General features: G+C 36.9%; 1 protein-coding gene across 1 annotated transcript in view; it reads right to left on the reverse strand.

Moving 5' to 3' along the window:
• Positions 1-15387, reverse strand: part of LOC105552428 — an 88013-nt gene extending 72626 nt beyond the window's left edge. Inside the window, 3 exon segments of the mRNA XM_011998095.1 lie at positions 4040-4191; positions 12007-12139; positions 15363-15387. Coding sequence (XP_011853485.1) covers positions 4040-4191; positions 12007-12124 — 270 coding nt within the window. The 5' untranslated portion in view covers positions 12125-12139; positions 15363-15387.
• Between the last annotated feature and the right edge of the window lie 2001 nt (positions 15388-17388).

The following is a 17388-nucleotide window of genomic DNA, read 5'->3' on the forward strand; positions in this document are numbered from 1 at the left end:
AGGAATGGTACCAGCTCCTCTTTGTACTCCTGGTAGAATTCAGCTGTGAATCCATCTGGTCCTGGGTTTTCTTTTGGTTGGTAGGCTATTAATTATTACCTCAATTTCAGAGCCTGCTATTAACAACTCACTCTTTAAACCATCATCGGGTTGGGTGATGTCAGCAACATGGCAGACTAGGAGGATTCTGACTTTCAATTCTTCCATGGACATACCAAATAAACAAATACAAATACATCAATTCACTTGGAGAGATATCCAGACACTTACTGCAACACACACACACTGAGAAACTGAGAAAATATCCACATCGAAACAGGTAGAAAAAGCTGAGACAAGCTCCTGCCACAAACCACACCCCAGAAATAGCACTGCACAGTCAGGAGCTTCTCCAGCTTCAGAAAGGAAGTGTTTGTTTTTTATCTGGAGCCCACAATCTCTTGCTTGCCTTGTTGTCTGTCTGCTGTACTGAAGAATATCTGCTGCAAAAAATAGGCTGCAGTGCTGGCCTCTGTTTTTCCAGGCTTCCAAACTAGCTGCCATTTCTGTCATGCCTCCAAGTTAGGGGAGACATAAACCAGTTTCTCCGGCAGCCTTCAAATGAGACAGAATTCTGGACATAGGATCCACTCTTCTGTTTCTGTCCTTTAGTTATCCTGTTGTGCTGTGCAATTCTGCAGTCTTCCTGTTTGGAAGGAAGACCCCATTGAAGCCCAGCTCTACCAAACCAAAGGGCAAGTTCCTTTCCTTCAGAATGTTGGCTCCCATGGGCTCCTCTTCCAAGGTATGGGGACATACAAAAACAGAAAAATGAAAGTTAAAAAAAAAAAGGTGGCATGTCTGCACCTTCTCTATATGTGAGGAGTTCCCGTTCCTGCCTCCTGAACCAGAACTAGAGGGCTTCTACGGAGCCCCCATATCTGAGGTCCAGTGCCTGTTTCCAGGTTTCCGGTGCACTGAATCCAGGCTGAGGGATTGTGAAGGAGAAAACCTAACTTTATGGTTGCTATCCAAGGGATTGGCTCCTACATCAACTGCCTCTGAGAGCAGATGGGGCTTGGCATATGAAAATCCCCTGGGATCACAGAGAACTAGGAGGTGGTTTTAAACAGGCAGCTATACCCCTAGACTTAGTGCAGAGTAAGCAAGGAAAATTATCTAACTTCCAGTTTCTTCCCAGAAGAGGTGTGACTGCACACAATCCCAGCTGCTGTCTGGAGGTCAGGGCTTCTAACTAGAGTGTATCTGGAAGCCTAGAGGGCAGGAAATTAATAAAGTTCCCAGACCCTCAATAGGCATGTGGGTACTTCCCATATCTTCTCACTCTAGCTCACTCCAGCAATAAAACCAAGTCCCCAGCTTCTCCCTGAAAAGAGTTTCTCTACACACTGAGCATCGCAACTTTCATAGCTCCCACCTAAACAACTGGCGCCTAAATCAACTACTTTTGGAAATGTGGGGGCTCAGCATTTGAGAATTGCCTGGTACCACAGCGAACAAAGAGGCAATTTCAACTGGGTACAAGAACACTTCCAGCAGCTATCCCACATAAGGCTTAGCACAGAGCAAGCAGGCAAAAATACCCAAATCCCTTTTTCTCACTACAAAAGGTTGGACTTACACTTTCTCAGATGCTGCCCCAGAGTTGAGCTTCTAGTTAGCCTGCATCTGGTTGGTGATAAGTCAAGTAATTACAAGTCCTTTGTGAACCTGAACAGACATGCCTTCTTCCCCACCCGGCTCCAGTGATAAAGCCAATCTCCATCTTCTCCCTGGAAGGAGTTTGTCCATACATCGACTGTCGCATATTTTACAGCTTCTACCTGAGGGACTGGGCTCTAAATCACCTACCTGTAGGAGCTGATGGGGATAGGCATTCTTAAGTACCCCAGGGACTGCAGAGAATGAAGAGATGCTTTAAACAGGTAAGGAGCACTTCCAGCAGCTTTCTCCTGGCTTCATGCAGAGAGAGCAGGCAAAAAATCCCAGCATCCAGTTTCTCTTTGAAAGGGGTTTGATGCACACCTAATGTCAAGTTTCCCAGCAATTTCCATGGGTTACATTTTTAATTATCTTGTATCCAGGCAGTGACAGAAAAAGCAATCAGTAGTCTACTGCGTGTCTGCACACTTCATACAGCATTTTCCTCTGGTTCATTCCAGTGATAAAACAAGTCTCCAGCTGACCCACCTGTCTCTGAGAACTGATAACTGAGCATTTGCTAGGCTCTTGGGGGCAACAGAGAGCAATGCAACGGTGTGGTCTGAACAGGAGTGCAGGCATTTGCCACAGATCCTCTCTGCAGCTTAATGCAGAGTGAGTGGGAGATAAACTCCAGGTTCTGCCTGAGGAAACACGGAACTTGATCACACATCTAGCAACCCAACTTTTCCAGCTGCTTCTCAAGAGACTGGTTTCTATCTTACCTATCTCTAGGGCACTGACAGGACTTGGCACACCCTAAACTCCTGGGGACCACTAAAAACAAAGACAGTAGTTGGGACAAATACAAAAGTTTGGAAGGCACTTAATCTCTGCCAAGTTGATCGGTGAGGTTCTATTTCCTATATGAAGCCAGTCTCACAAGATTGGGAGAGGTGGCTGTCTTATCTAATTCATAGAAACTAATAGAGAAAGTCAAAGAAAATGAAGAAAAAAGGGAAATATGTCCCAAACAAAAGAACAAGATTAATTTCCAGAAATGGAACTAAGTGATTTACTCAACAGAGAATTCAAAATAACAGTCACAAAGATACTGAGGTCAGGAGAGCAATGAATGAACCAAGTTAGAAATTCAACAAAGAGGAAATACAAAGGCTTAAGTTCCAGAATAAACAAAGAATTTCTACAATTCAACAACAAAAAAGAAGAAATAACCCAATTTTTTTCTTTTTCAACTTTTATTTTAGATTCAGGCAGTACATGTGCAGGTGTGTTAACTGGGTATATTGTGTGATGCTGAGGTTTAGGATATGAAGGATCCTATCACCCAGGTACTAAGCCTAGTACCCAACAGTTTTTCAATCCTTGCCTCATTCTCTTGCATCCCTCTCCACACCCCAGTATCTATTGTTGCTCTCATTGTGTCCATGAGTACCCTATAATTAGCTCCCACTTGTAAGTGAGAACATACAGTATTTGGTTTTCTATTCCTACAAATAACCCAACCCTAAAATGGGCAGAGAATTTGAACAAACATTTCTCCAAAGATTATATACAAGTGGCCGATAAGCATAGGAAAGATGCTCAACATCACTAATAAATAAAGAAATGTAAACCGAAAGCAATGAGATATCCCCTCATAGCCATTAGGATGGGTGCATAAAAAAGATTAACAAGTCTTGGCAAGGAGGTGGAGAAACTGGAACCCTTGTGCACTGCTGGTGGGATTGTAAAATGGTGCAACCACTATGCAAAACAGTATAGCAGTTTCAAAAAATTAAAAACAAACTACCATATGATCCCTCAATCTCACTTCTAAATATGTATCAAAAACAATTTGAAAAGATGAGCTCAAAGAGATAGCTGCACCCCCATGTACACAGTAGCATTATTCACAATAGCCAAGAGGTGGAGGCAACCCAAATGTCCATTAATCGATGAAATGATAAATGAAATGTAGTTTGTTTGTTTACACACAAGGGAGTATTATTCAGCCTTTAAAAGAAAGGAAATACTGTCACATGCTATAACATGGATGAAACTTGAGGACATTATGCTAAGTGAAATAAGCCAGTCACAAAAGACAATTACTATATTATTTCCCTTACATGAGGTATCTGAAGTAAAAATACAGAAATAGAAAGTAGAATGGTGGTTACTAGGGACTGAAGGGAAGGAGAAATGGGGAGTTGTTAATTACTAGATTACCAATTTTGGAAGATGAAAAAGTTCTGATGATCTGTTCCACAGTAATGTGAATACTTAACATTACTAAACTGTGCACTTAAAATGCTCTTAAAATAGTTACAACAGTAAATCTTATTTTATATGTTTTACCATGATTAATCTTTTTAAAATCAACAGGTATTTTGCTTACTTGTCCTCTTAAAAAATTGAAAGAGCTCTTCGATCTAAATAGTTGTCTGGATCCTGTATCTCCCTTTTCCCCATGGATAGAAATGTAGACGTTTGCTACTGTTCCAGCATTCCATAGCTCACCCGTTGCCACATTCACTTCATATATTGTCACTGACAACATAAGAAAAAAACCTTTTTAAGTGCCAAGCAGTGCTCATATAATAGAAATTACGTACAGAAATCTCCCCTTATCCATGGTGGAAAAGTTCCAAGATCCCCAGTGGATGCCAGAAACCACAGATAGTAACAAATTCTATATATACTATGTTTTTCTCTACATATACATACTTATAATACAGTTTAGTTCACCATAAGACATTAACAATAACAATAAAATTGATTAATTATAACAATATACTATTCACAATTTCACAGACAGAAAACTTGTTCTTACCACAGATCTTACCAAATTTGACATACTTTTTTTTTCTTTCCATATTAATTCAAGAACTTTCACCTTTTCACTTAAAGGAAGTACTTTATGGCTTCTCTTTGAAATATCCAAATTGCCAGCATCACTGTTCTTGCACTTTGAGGCCATTATTCAGTAAAATAAGGGTTACTTGAACACAAGCACTGCGATACTGTGACAGTTGATGGCTACTAAGTGACACACAAGCGGAGAGCATATACAACATGGATTCACTAGAGAAAGCGGTGATTCACATCAGGGCAGGATGGAGCAGGACAGCAGGAGATTTCATCACACTCAGAATGGGACACAACTTAAAATTTGTGAATTGTCTGTTTCTGGAATTTTACATTTAATATTTTTGGACAGCAATTGACTTTGAAGAACTGAGACCAAGGAGAGAAAAACCATGCACAAGTGGAGACTACTGTACAGAAATCCAATCAAGAGTTCTAGTTCCAGGTAATACAGAGTAACACGCACCACCCAGTCTCTCCTACTGAATGCAGCTGTAAAACTTTGACAGAATGCATAGAACAGCTATATGAAGGTCAAAACGTGAACAGCGGCAGGAGGAATGGGGAAGAAGACCAAAATTTAAAGTAACACCAAGCATCTGTGAGTTTACCATTTTTCCTCCTCCACAGTCCCCCAGCCTGGATTCAATGCACCAGAGACCTGGAAATAGGTACCGGGACCTCAGATATGCGGGCTCGGTAGAAGCCCTCTAGTTTTGGTTCAGGAGGCAGGAAAGGGAACGCCTCAAATATAGAGAAGAGAAGATGCAGACATGCTACCATTTTTTTACTTGCATTTCTCTATTTTCTTATATCCCTGTGCCTGGGAAGAGGAGTACATTGGAGCCAACATTTTAAAGGAGAGAACTTTCTCTTCTGTTTGGAGGAACTGGGCTTCAGTAGGGTCTTCCTTCCAAACAGGAAGACTGAAGAAGTGCACAGCACAACAGGATAACTAAAGCCTCAGTTTTCTAAGCAAAGGACCAAAAGAAAGATCCAAGAACTGTAGAGATTTTAAGAACTGAACTGACATTGGAACCACAGCCCACAGAAGGCAGTTTAGAATTTACAACCTGAAATTAAGTAGTCAACTGTATACTAAAACAAAAATATCAACATTCTCCTTAGGATTTAAGTAAGAGCTACTGTCTCACATAATAATATGTAAAATGCCCCAGATATAATATGAATAATCAGAATATTAAGAACAAGAAAAATATCAGCTCACATGGGAAAAGAGAACGGAGACATCACCATTGAGATGACACGGGTACTGATTATCTGGCAAATATTTTAAAGCAGTCAGGATACAAATGTTACTACAAACAATCATGAACACTCTTAAAACCAATGGACAAACAGAAAATCCCCACAAAGAAATAGAAAATTTAAAGAATAACTAAATAGAAATTTTAGAACTGAAAAAAAGCATCATGAGCAAATTTTAAAACTCAATGAATAGGCTCAAGAGCAGACTGGAGAGAAGAGAGGAAAGCACAAATGAGCCTGAAGACAGATAAACAGAAATCATCCAATCTAACAACACAGAAACATACTTTTTTTAAAAAAAAATGAACCTCAGGGACCTGTAGGGTAATGACAAAATACCTAATATTCATGGGCATGAAGTACCAGAAGAAGATAAAAAGATTCTAATTCAAGAGTTCTGTGAATTCAAACACATTCCTGCACTGCCCTCCCACACCAGCTCCATCCTCTGGATTTTCACATCAGTTGATATTCCTTCATATTCCATTCCCTCCTCAGCTCATGCAGAAGGTTTATAAGTAGGAATTATTGAGGGAAGTTTTATTTACTTTCTGGGATTGTAAACTTGACAATCTTTTTCTAAAGATTAATAACTTTTCTCCATTCTTTTTCATTTTTTCTTTTTTTTTATTCAGGGTCTGGTTCTGTCACTCAGGCTGGAATGCGGTGGAACAATCACGGCTTACTGCATCCTCAACCTCCAAGGCTCAAGTGATCCTCCCTCCTCAGGCTCCTGACTAGCTGGGACTACAGGCATGTGCTACTATGCCCAGCTAATATTTATATATATACACACACACACATATATATATGTGTGTGTATATATATATAATCTTGTGTATATAACAACATAATTATATAACATTATATTACATATTCATAATATATAATTTTATATATTCTTTTTAATAGAGATGGGGTTTTACCATGTTGCCCAGGCTGGTCTTGAACTCAAGAGAGCCACCTGCGTTAGCCTCCCAAAGTGCTGGGATTACAAGTGTAAACCACCACACCCAGCCTTCCCCATTATTTTTCTAAACAAACTCTCATTTTTCCTTTTTTAAAAACCAAATAACTATGATACAATTGGAGAGAGAAAACAAGAGGAGGGGAATCAGAGTAACAGTGGTCTATCATCTTTGTGCTATTCTATTCAGAGGTATTCTTCTTTTATTGTCCATGTAAGAACTTAAAAGACAAATATATAACAAAAATGAATTGAAGTTTTCTTAATCAACTGACACATTTGTCCAGGGTTCTACTGGGTAAACTGAAATATAAAATAGTTGTTTCATTAAAAAGTACCCATAGGAGAGGATATGGAGAAATAGGAACACTTTTATACTGTTGGTGGGAGTGTAAACTAGTTCAACCATTGTGGAAGACAGTGTGGTGATTCCTAAAGGATCTAGAACTAGAAATACCATTTGACCCAGCCATCCCATTACTGGGTATATACCCAAAGGATTACAAATCATGCTGCTATAAAGACACACGCACATGTATGTTTATTGTGGCACCATTCACAATAGCAAAGACGTGGAACCAACCCGAATGTCCATCAATGACAGACTGGATTAAGAAAATGTGGCACATATACACCATGGAATACTATGCAGCCATAAAAAAGGATGAGTTCACGTCCTCTGTAGGGACATGGATGCAGCTGGAAACCATCATTCTCAGCAAACTATCGCAAGAACAGAAAACCAAACACTGCACATTCTCACTCATAGGTGGAAATTGAACAATGAGAACACTTGGTCACAGGAAGGGGAACATCACACACCAGCACCTGTCATGGGGTGGGGGGAGGGAGGGAGGGATAGCATTAGGAGATATACCTAATGTAAATGACGAGTCAATGGGTGCAGCACACCAACATGGCACATTATACATATGTAACAAACCTGCACGTTGTGCACATGTACCCTGGAACTTAAAGTATAATTTTAAAAAGCATATTTTAAAAAGTACCCATAGGGCATCAGCAAGATGATGCAAACCCTAGACCCACATTTGCCCACAGAGATACCATCATAACAACAATACTTGGAACATTTGCCTTTGTGAGAACCCCAGAAACCACCTAAGAGGTTCCTACATCCAGGCAAGACCAAAGACAAAAACAACCTCATCGAAACCAGTAGGAAAATTCATGGCATTTTACATGCCGAAGCTCCCCCTCCTACCCCCGGCACATACAGCATGACCAAGTTGCATTTATACCTAGATATACAAGGATGGTTCCACATACAAAAATCAATCAGTGTAACATGCCACATTAACATAAAGAAAGCCAAAAAACAAAAAACTTCACTGATGCAGAAAAAGCATTCTTATAATCCAACATGCTTCCTTGATAAAAACTCTCAACAAACTAGGAATAGAAGGAAACTATCTCAACATAATAATGGCAATATATATAAAGCTCACAGCTAACACAATACTTATTGATGAAAGGAAAAAAGCTTTTCCTCTAAGATCATGAAAAAGACAAGGATGCCCCCTCTCATCATTTCTATTCAACATATGACTGAAAGTTCCAGGTATTGCAATTAAAACAAGAAAAACAAACAAAAGATATCCAACTTGGAAGAGAAGAAGTAAGATTATTGCTGTTTGCAGGTTATATATGTAGAAAACTCTAAAAGGCTCCACACACACAAAAATTGTTAAAACAACAAAATCAGCACTCAAAAAGCAGCTGCATTACTATATACTAACAAAGAATAATACAAAAAGAAATTAAGAAAACAACTGCATTTACAATAGCACCAAAAACAATAAAATGCTACACTTAATACTAAACCAAGGCAGCGAAAAATATGTACAATGAAAACTACAAAACATTGTTAAAATAAATTAAAGAAACAAGTAAGTGGAAAGACACTCCATGTTTGTAGAAGACTTAATATTGTTAAAATGTCTACATTACCCAAAGCAATCTACAGATTAAATGCATTCCCTATCAAAATGTCAACAGCAATTTTTACAGAAATAGGAAAAAATCCAAAAATTCCTATAGATTGCCAAGAGATCCCTGAATAGTCAAAACAATCTTGAGATGAACAAAGTTATAAGCCTAACACTTCTTGATTTTAATACATATGACAAAGCAACAGTAATAAAGGCAGTGTGGTACTGGGATAAAGACAGACAGACTAACAGAATAGAATAGAGAACTCAAAAATAAATCTTCGATTATACAGTCAAATGATTTTGACAAGGGTGCCAAGACCACACAAGGAGGAAGATAGTCTCTTCAATAAATGGTGTTGACTAAACTGGATATCCACATGCATGCAAAAAATAATAATAATAAGGTTGAATCTTTATCTTACATCAATATAGATATTAACTAAAAATGGATTAAAGACCTAACCATAAAAATCTAAATCCATAAAACTCCTAGATGAAACCTTAAGAGAAAACCTTCGGGATATCAAATTTGGCAATTATTTCTTGGATATGACACCAAAATCACATGCAACAAAAACAAACAAATGGGGCTACATCAAACTTAAAAACTTCTGCACAGCAAAGGCAACAATCATTAGTGTAAAGAGGCAACTTATGGAGTTGCAAAAAATATTTCCCAGTCACGTATCTGATAAGAGGCTAATATCCAGAAAAAATAAGGAACTCCAACTAAACAACAACACATGGAAAAGAGACAATCCAATTTAAAAATAGGCAAAGAGCTTGAATAGACAATTCATCAAAGAATATATACAAATGGCCAAAAAGCCTACAAAAATTCAACATCACTAATTATTACAGAAATGCAAATGAAAACCACAATGAAAAAACTACCTCACACCCATTAAGATGGCCAGTATCAATAGAAAAAAAAACAAGCGTTGGGGAGAATGCAGAGAAACTGGAACCCTTTGGGATGTAAAATTGTCCAACTACTATGGAAAAAGGTATGGAGTTCCTCAAAAAATTAAAAATTGAATTACCATAAAATTCAGCAACCCCATTTCTAGATACGCATCCAAAAGAGTTCAAAGTAGAATCTCAAAGAGATATTTAAATTTGCACATGCATGGTCATTACAACATTATTCACAATAGGTAGAAGGTAGAAGCAAGCCTAATGTCTGCTGTCAGATGAATGGATAAAGAAATTGTGGTATATACATATGATGGAGTAATACGCAGTCTTAAAAAGAATAAAAATTCTGTTAACATGCTATACCACAGACATTATATTAGGTAAAATAAACCAATCACAAAAGGACAAATACTGTATGCTTACACTCATATGATGTATCTAAAGTAGTTAAAATCATAGAAACAGAAAGTAGAAATGTGGTTCCCAAGGGCTGAGAGAAGTGTGGCGGGGTGGGGATTAGGGGGAATTAGTATTTAATGGATATATAGAGTTTCAGCTTTGTAAGATGCAGAAGTTCTAAAGATCTGTTGCATAGCAATGTGAATACACTTAACACAAGTGAACTGTACACTTAAAAATGTTTAAGGTAGTAAATTTAATGTTTGTGTTAATTATCACAATTAAAAATAAAATTTTTTTTAAAGTAGCTCACACAGCCTGTGAGCCCACTTTTGGTGTTTTCTTAGGAACCTTTATCCTTCGCAGGAAAGTAACTCCATAATTACAACAAATTTTTTTTCAGGTACACATGATGGTATACTGGTAAACTGGGCAAACACTTTTAGAGTTACTGTTGTCTTAAATGACAACTACCATTACTTTTTATAAACTTAAAGGAATAAAATATAGCAAAAAAGACATTAATCAAGCTTTAGTTATTTGTACCACCTAGTACTTACGTGTCTACCTTTAGCAAAGGGTGTTACTTGTTTGTAACGATATCATTTCAGACACAGTATCAATCTTAGTTAGAATATTAGATAAAAATATGGCAAGGGTAAATCAACATTTGCTATATCTACCATTGACCTAGATAACTAAAGGCTCATCAAGTTTACAGATAGCATATGATAGGGTATGGTTAGAATACCAAGCCATGTCCTGAAACTGAAAAGAAAAATGTTGATTAATAAACCATAAGGGTCAAGCCCTACACAAAAGACAAGTAAAATCAGAAGATATTTGTAGAGTATGCCTTCTTTGAGTAGAACTTTAACAGTTAAAAATGGAGGGAAGTAGCAGCAGAAAGTGACCTCTGCATCATTACCAACAATGGGTAGGAATAGGGCACCTGGCAAACATCTCCTCAGGTGAAACACGTGGGCTGATGAGGAAGAATAGTGATAACAATGCTGCTAAATGGTGAAAAAAAAAAATACTTATGAATGGTGAGAACAATGCTCATGCTTCACTTTTCAGTAACTAGGGCTATTCACGTCTTTTCAAAAATATTTTAACTTCAGAAACTTAAGAAAAGTGATCGCATCTTAATTTAAAACCATAAAGGAATCATCAATCTGTGCAAATGTTTTGCCAGTCTATGTTCCCTCAAAAAACTACACAGGTTGGTATCGACCTAAGCCTAATGTCAGATAAGACTTACTATTACTCATTTATTTATTTATTTATTTATTCAGAAAATTAAAACATGACATTTTTAATAGAACACACTCTGGATTGGAGAAAAATCCATTTATTGCCAATTGTCTATTTAATAATCTCACATGCCCTTATCCCATTCTTCTCCAAGGCAGAGGCCAGCAGACCCAAGAGCAAATAGTTCTTATGGACAGCCACCCTGAATTCTTATGCTAGGGAGCAGTGACTACCTAACCCTGATTAGAAAAAGAGCCTATTATCAGCCATAAATTTAAACAAGGCTTGAATACATCTCTGCTTTTGGCCAGACATTTAGAATGTCATTGAGCAGTTGTGTTTTTATTTCCTTATCAAATAGTTAAAGTTTCAAAAATGAGGGAGAGCCCGGTGGGAAAAGTATATATTGACTTGCATTTCTTAGCCCTGGAGGAACTTCATTTGACATTCAATTTTTCTCATGACCGCCTAAGAATTAATTTCCTTGTTTTGATTAAGAAGCATTTCAGCCGACCTTCCTGTAGGGCTGTTGACAAGAACATATTCCTGAATGTTGGCATGTGAAACAACTAAAAAGCATTTAGATGCAGCTGCCACATCAGAGAGGTAAGTGATAAGAAACTGGCAGTCCTTAATCATTCATTTACTCAACATGTGTTTATTGGTTCCCTGTCCTTCAGTATTTAGGCAAACAAGTTTTATCTGTGCTGCCTGGAGTTGACGCTTTCCTACCTGGAAGGATGGGTTGTCCTTTACTTAAAACAGGAAATTCTCGACAGATTTCCCCATCCTCTTGATCTCGTGCAAACCATCGTTGAACAGGTACATAAAACTGTTTTCCAGAATTCATATTATGCAATTGTATCTACAATAACAATAATATTACTTTCAAAAATGTAGGAATGCTTTATCAAAGTGTCAAATAAGTTTTGGTTCAAGACTGCCACTTAGCTCAGAGAACTTTTTTTAATATGAGAAACTGTTGATAATTTGACAGTGCTAATTTCTTCTTTTCCTGCCATCTCAAGCACAATGGCATTTCTTTCCTCTATCTAAAAACCTTCCTATTTCTATTTATTTCTTTATTTTTTTGAGACAAAGTCTTGCTATGTTGCCCAGGATGGTTGCCAACTCCTAGGCTGAAGTGATCCTCCCACCTCAGCCTCCTGAGTAGCTGGGTCTACAGACACATGCCACTGCACCCAGATAAATTTTCTATTTCTAGTGTCTCTATTTTGAAATGTTTATTTCCAACATGGCAATTTCTTCCCAAATCTTATGTCATTAGTATTTTCCTGTTTAGAAAGAAACGTTTACATTTTTAGAAATATATTTTTCCCTGTTTCAACTTCTTAGAAATTGATGTTTTGGTTTAAAGTAATTTTATAAATATTAGCATAAGGTCAGATTTCATACACCACAGATTCAAACTGATATGGTTCCCCCCTTGGATCCTTAGCAATTAACAAAATTCAACCAGTAATCATTTATATGGTCCCCTATTACACCTAATCCATTTATCCTGGAGTTAAACAAGAATGTTAATAATTTCTGGTAGGAACTGAAAAATATGAAAATCATCAAAAAGTAAAAAACTATATTTTCTGATACTAAAATCTAGCCTTTTCTGAATAGAGGACAATTATTCTTTTACAGTATCTCTTGGAGTTCCAGTAATTGATGTCACAAAATAGTGAATAAGCATGCCAGTGTGCAAGGGTAATGTAAGGATTGTTAGCCTATCTAAATATTCAAAATTACTTTAAAACTTCACTATGCTTTCTGATGTTTAGGAATTCAGAAGTGTTCTGTAATGGACTCAGATGTTTCATTTGTAGTATAATGAAATGTTTACAGAAAGATAACTTTTTCATTAAAATAATTTTAGAAATAAAAAAAGCTTCATTGAGGTGTTATTTTAACTATTAAGTTAATCTTACTCTTTTGAAAATTCCTTAAATCAGAGATTTTCAACTTTAATGATTTTAAAATCACCTTGTTAAAAAGGCAAATTTTCACCCAGGCACAGTGGCTCACACTTGTAATCCCAGCACTTTGCAGGCCCAAGGTGAGCAGATTGCTTGAGCCCAGGAGTTTGAGACCAACCAGGGCAACATGGCAAGACCCCGTCTCCACAAAAACTTAAAAATTAGCCAGGTGTGGTGGTGCATGCCTATAGTCCCAGCTACTTGAGAGGCTGAGGTGGGAGGATCACTTGAGTCTGGGAAGTTAAGGCTGTAGTGAGCCATTATCGTGCCACTCGACTCCAGCCTGGGCAACAGACAAAGACCCTGTCTCAAAAAGGAAAAAAAGGCAGATTTTCAGGACCTGCTCCTACTAAGGTCTCTGGGTCTCAGACAGGTTCAGGAATTCACATTTATAAATGCATATTCAGTGTGATTCTGACACAATGTAATGTCACTTTTAGAAAGGCTTCCTGAGAACCAGTGAGAAAAACTATTGTTTGCAAGGTTACTACTGCCAAGACTGTCTGATTTGACCATTTTAATTAAGGCCCAAAGCTGATCATTTGAGAAGCAGAAAATAACCTAACATTTTGAACTTTTTATTTTGTAAACTTCCTTAACTGAACTTGAAAAAAATCAAGATTAAGTTTCTAAAGCAATGTGGTTATTTTATGGAAATGTATTATTGTTGCTATTATGGAATCAGTGATTCTGTTCAAATCACCATACAAGTTGGCTTACTTAAAATTTCAAATTTTAAACTTCTAAACTGTATTATAAGAATTAAACAGAAAAATTTCAACTAATTTTGCAAAATGGATAAACTGGATAACAGTTTTTGTACATTCATAATGAAACTTTGAATCAAGAATGTCTCTCTTCTTCACAGGTACTCAACAAGAGCCAAAGTAAACCTTAGGCAAAGTTCTCTTGCAGTGAGAGAATGCTTGCCATAGAGAGAAAGACAATAGAAATTTTCAGCCTGATTTTTATATCATTCCTCTATAATACAAAATTTTTTGTCTCAGCATCCCAAGTTCATAATGAATGTAATCTTGCTTATTGGCTATCAAATGAAATAGCAGGAGAATTAATGATAATTTTCATATGTTAGTTTACCTCACTGAGAGGGAAGAAAAAAAGATATTATTGTCACATATGATCACTTAAGAATCAATTTGAATATTATACTTCAAAAGCTCTATATAGCATAAAAGACAGCATTTCACATAGAAGCCAGGTAGTAATTTTGAATTTTAAAATATAACCTTAACGTTCTGTATTTTCATAAGGTAAATTTTTTCATTCTGCTTTCAGAATCCTTTGTAAGCTAATATAAAGAAGATGGTATTAACAACTATATACTCCTGCTAATGGAATTTTTTAATGTTTTTAAGGAATTACTCATCTTCTATGAATTTTTCATTAATTCTTCCACATGTTAAAACTCAAGAAGAGTAAGTTTGCCAAAAATATCAGGAATATGACGAGATTTTCTTCACATTTTGAGAACTTGTTTAAAGAGCGTTTATTTTGAAATGACAGAACATGTAAATACACCATACACAAAAATGGATGACAAGCTCTATGATTTCCAGTGTTGGAGATCTGCATTTACTGACAATCATGGTAATAAGTGGATGTTTCATGCTGAACAATGTAGAAAATTTAAGCCTTTTTTTTTAATCTTAAAAACACTCAAGGGGCATTTTCCTGCTTAGCATGAATAGACTAAATTTCAGAGCTGGCATTCAATTCTAGTAGACTATTATTTCGTCAACACAGTGGTCTATCTTTACAACATTTCTGAAGCAAATAACATACAGCTAGTCATCTTTTTATCAGTAATGCAACTATATCAAGAAGCTATATGAGTTTATCCAGAGTCCCAGGCATTTTTTTCTTTGCAAAGAGGTGAAAGAATTGCTTGGTTAAGGTGCCTCCCTCAATCAATTAAGAATTAATTAATTATTAAGGACATATGATACTTCTGCCTTGAGGAAAGCACAAGCTAAAAAGGTACAGGACTCCATCAACTCATTATAGGCATGATGAGTTGACTCCTGAGAGGAATATGCAGAGGATTTTGCAAAGCATGGGAAAGTGTTGATACATCCTTACCTCCTTGCAGTGCCAGGAAGGGGAGTGTCCAGAGTTGGTATGCCCAATACGAATTTTAAAGAGTGTTCCAATGTCTCCAACTGTTATCTATGAAGAGCCAAGGGAAAAACTTTCAATATAATTTCACAAAATCCACTTAAAAACAGCTCAGATTAGGACATGATATGTTGATAAAGGGGTCAATTCATTAAGAAGAGATAAGAATTATAAACATGTACACACCTAACAAGAGAGTACTAAAATATAATAAGCAGGCCGGGCGCGGTGGCTCACACCTGTAATCTCAGCACTTTGGGAGGCCGAGGCGGGTGGATCACGAGATCAGGAGATCGAGACCATCCTGGCTAACACGGTGAAACCCCGTCTCTACTAAAAATACAAAAAAATTAGCCGAGCCTGGTGGAGGGCGCCTGTAGTCCCAGCTACTCGGGAGGCTGAGGCAGGAGAATGGCGTGAACCCAGGAGACTGAGCTTGCAGTGAGCCAAGATCCTGCCACTACACTCCAGCCTGGGTGACTGAGCAAGACTCTGTCTCAAAAAAATAATAATAATAAAATAAATAAAATACAATTAGCAAAATTTAACAGAACTGAATGGAGAAACAGGCACTCTTTGATAATAGTTGGAGACTTCAATACCCCACTTGAATGATGGGCAAAACAAGTACAGAAAATAATAAGAAAATAGAGGACTTGAACATTACACACCACCTAGACCTAACGTCTACAGAACACTCCACCCAACAACAGAAAACAGTCTTTCCAAGTACACATGGAATGTTCTCCAGGATAGAACATATGTTTTGCAACAAAGCAAGTCTTGAAAATTTAAAAAGACAAGTCATACAGAGTATCTTGTCCAAACACAAAGGAATGAATCCAGAAATCAGTATTATAAGGCAAACTGAAAAGTTCAAAGTATGTGTAAATTCCAAGGCAGGTGGATCATGAGATCAGGAGTTCAAGACCAGCCTGGCCAACACAGTGAGACCTTGTCTGTACTAAATATATAAAAATTAGCTGGGCGTCATGGCGGGTGCCTGTAATCCCAGTTACTTGGGAGGCTAAGGTAGGAGAATTGCGTGAAGTCAGGAGGCAGAGGTTGCAGTGAGCTAAGATCATGCCACTGCACTCCAGCCTGGGCGAAAGAGCTAGACCCCATCTCAGAAAAAAAAAAAAAAAAAAAAAAAAAAAAGTGTAAATTAAAGAACATACTTGTAAGCAACGAATAGGTCAAAGCACAAACTGCAGGAAAATTTAAAAATACTTCGAGATAAGTGAAAGCAAAAATATAAGATACAAAAAATATGCAAAAAGCAGAGCTCTGAGGGAAATTTATAGCTATATACACCTACATTAAAAAAGAAGAAAAATCTCAAATAAATAACCTAACTTTAAATCTTAAGGAACTAGAAAAAGAAAGGCAAACTAAATCCTAAGCTGGTAGAACAAAGAGATAGATGATAAACAAAAGGGAGAATATAAAAACAACAAAATAAATGAAATTAATATTTGTTTATTAAAAACATCAATAAAACTGATAGACTTTAGCCTATCTAGATTTTAGCAAAGAGAATTGCTAAAATCAAAAATAAAAGAAGAGACATTACTCTTGACTTTACAGAAATAAAAAGGATTATAAAAGAATGCTATGAGCAACAGTATGCCAACAAATTAGATAACCTAGATGAAATGGACAAATCTATAGAAACACACAGACCACCAAAACTGACTCAAAGAAATAAAAAACATGAATAGACCTATAAAGGGTAAAGAGGTTGAATCAGTAATCAAAAACCTCCCAAGAAAAAGAAACCTAGGACAGAAGGCTTCACTGGTGAATTCTATCAAATATTTAAAGAAGAATTAATTCCAAACACCTCCAAAAAAGAGGTGGAAATACTTTTTAACTCATTCTGCAAGGTCAGCATTATGCTGATAACAAAGTCAAAGACATAACAAGAAAACTATAAACCACTGTGCCTTATACAGATGCAAACATCTTCAACAAAACTAGCTAATGAATC

This window comes from Mandrillus leucophaeus, unplaced genomic scaffold (assembly GCF_000951045.1).
Source record: "Mandrillus leucophaeus isolate KB7577 unplaced genomic scaffold, Mleu.le_1.0 Scaffold556, whole genome shotgun sequence".
Taxonomy (NCBI): domain Eukaryota; kingdom Metazoa; phylum Chordata; class Mammalia; order Primates; family Cercopithecidae; genus Mandrillus; species Mandrillus leucophaeus.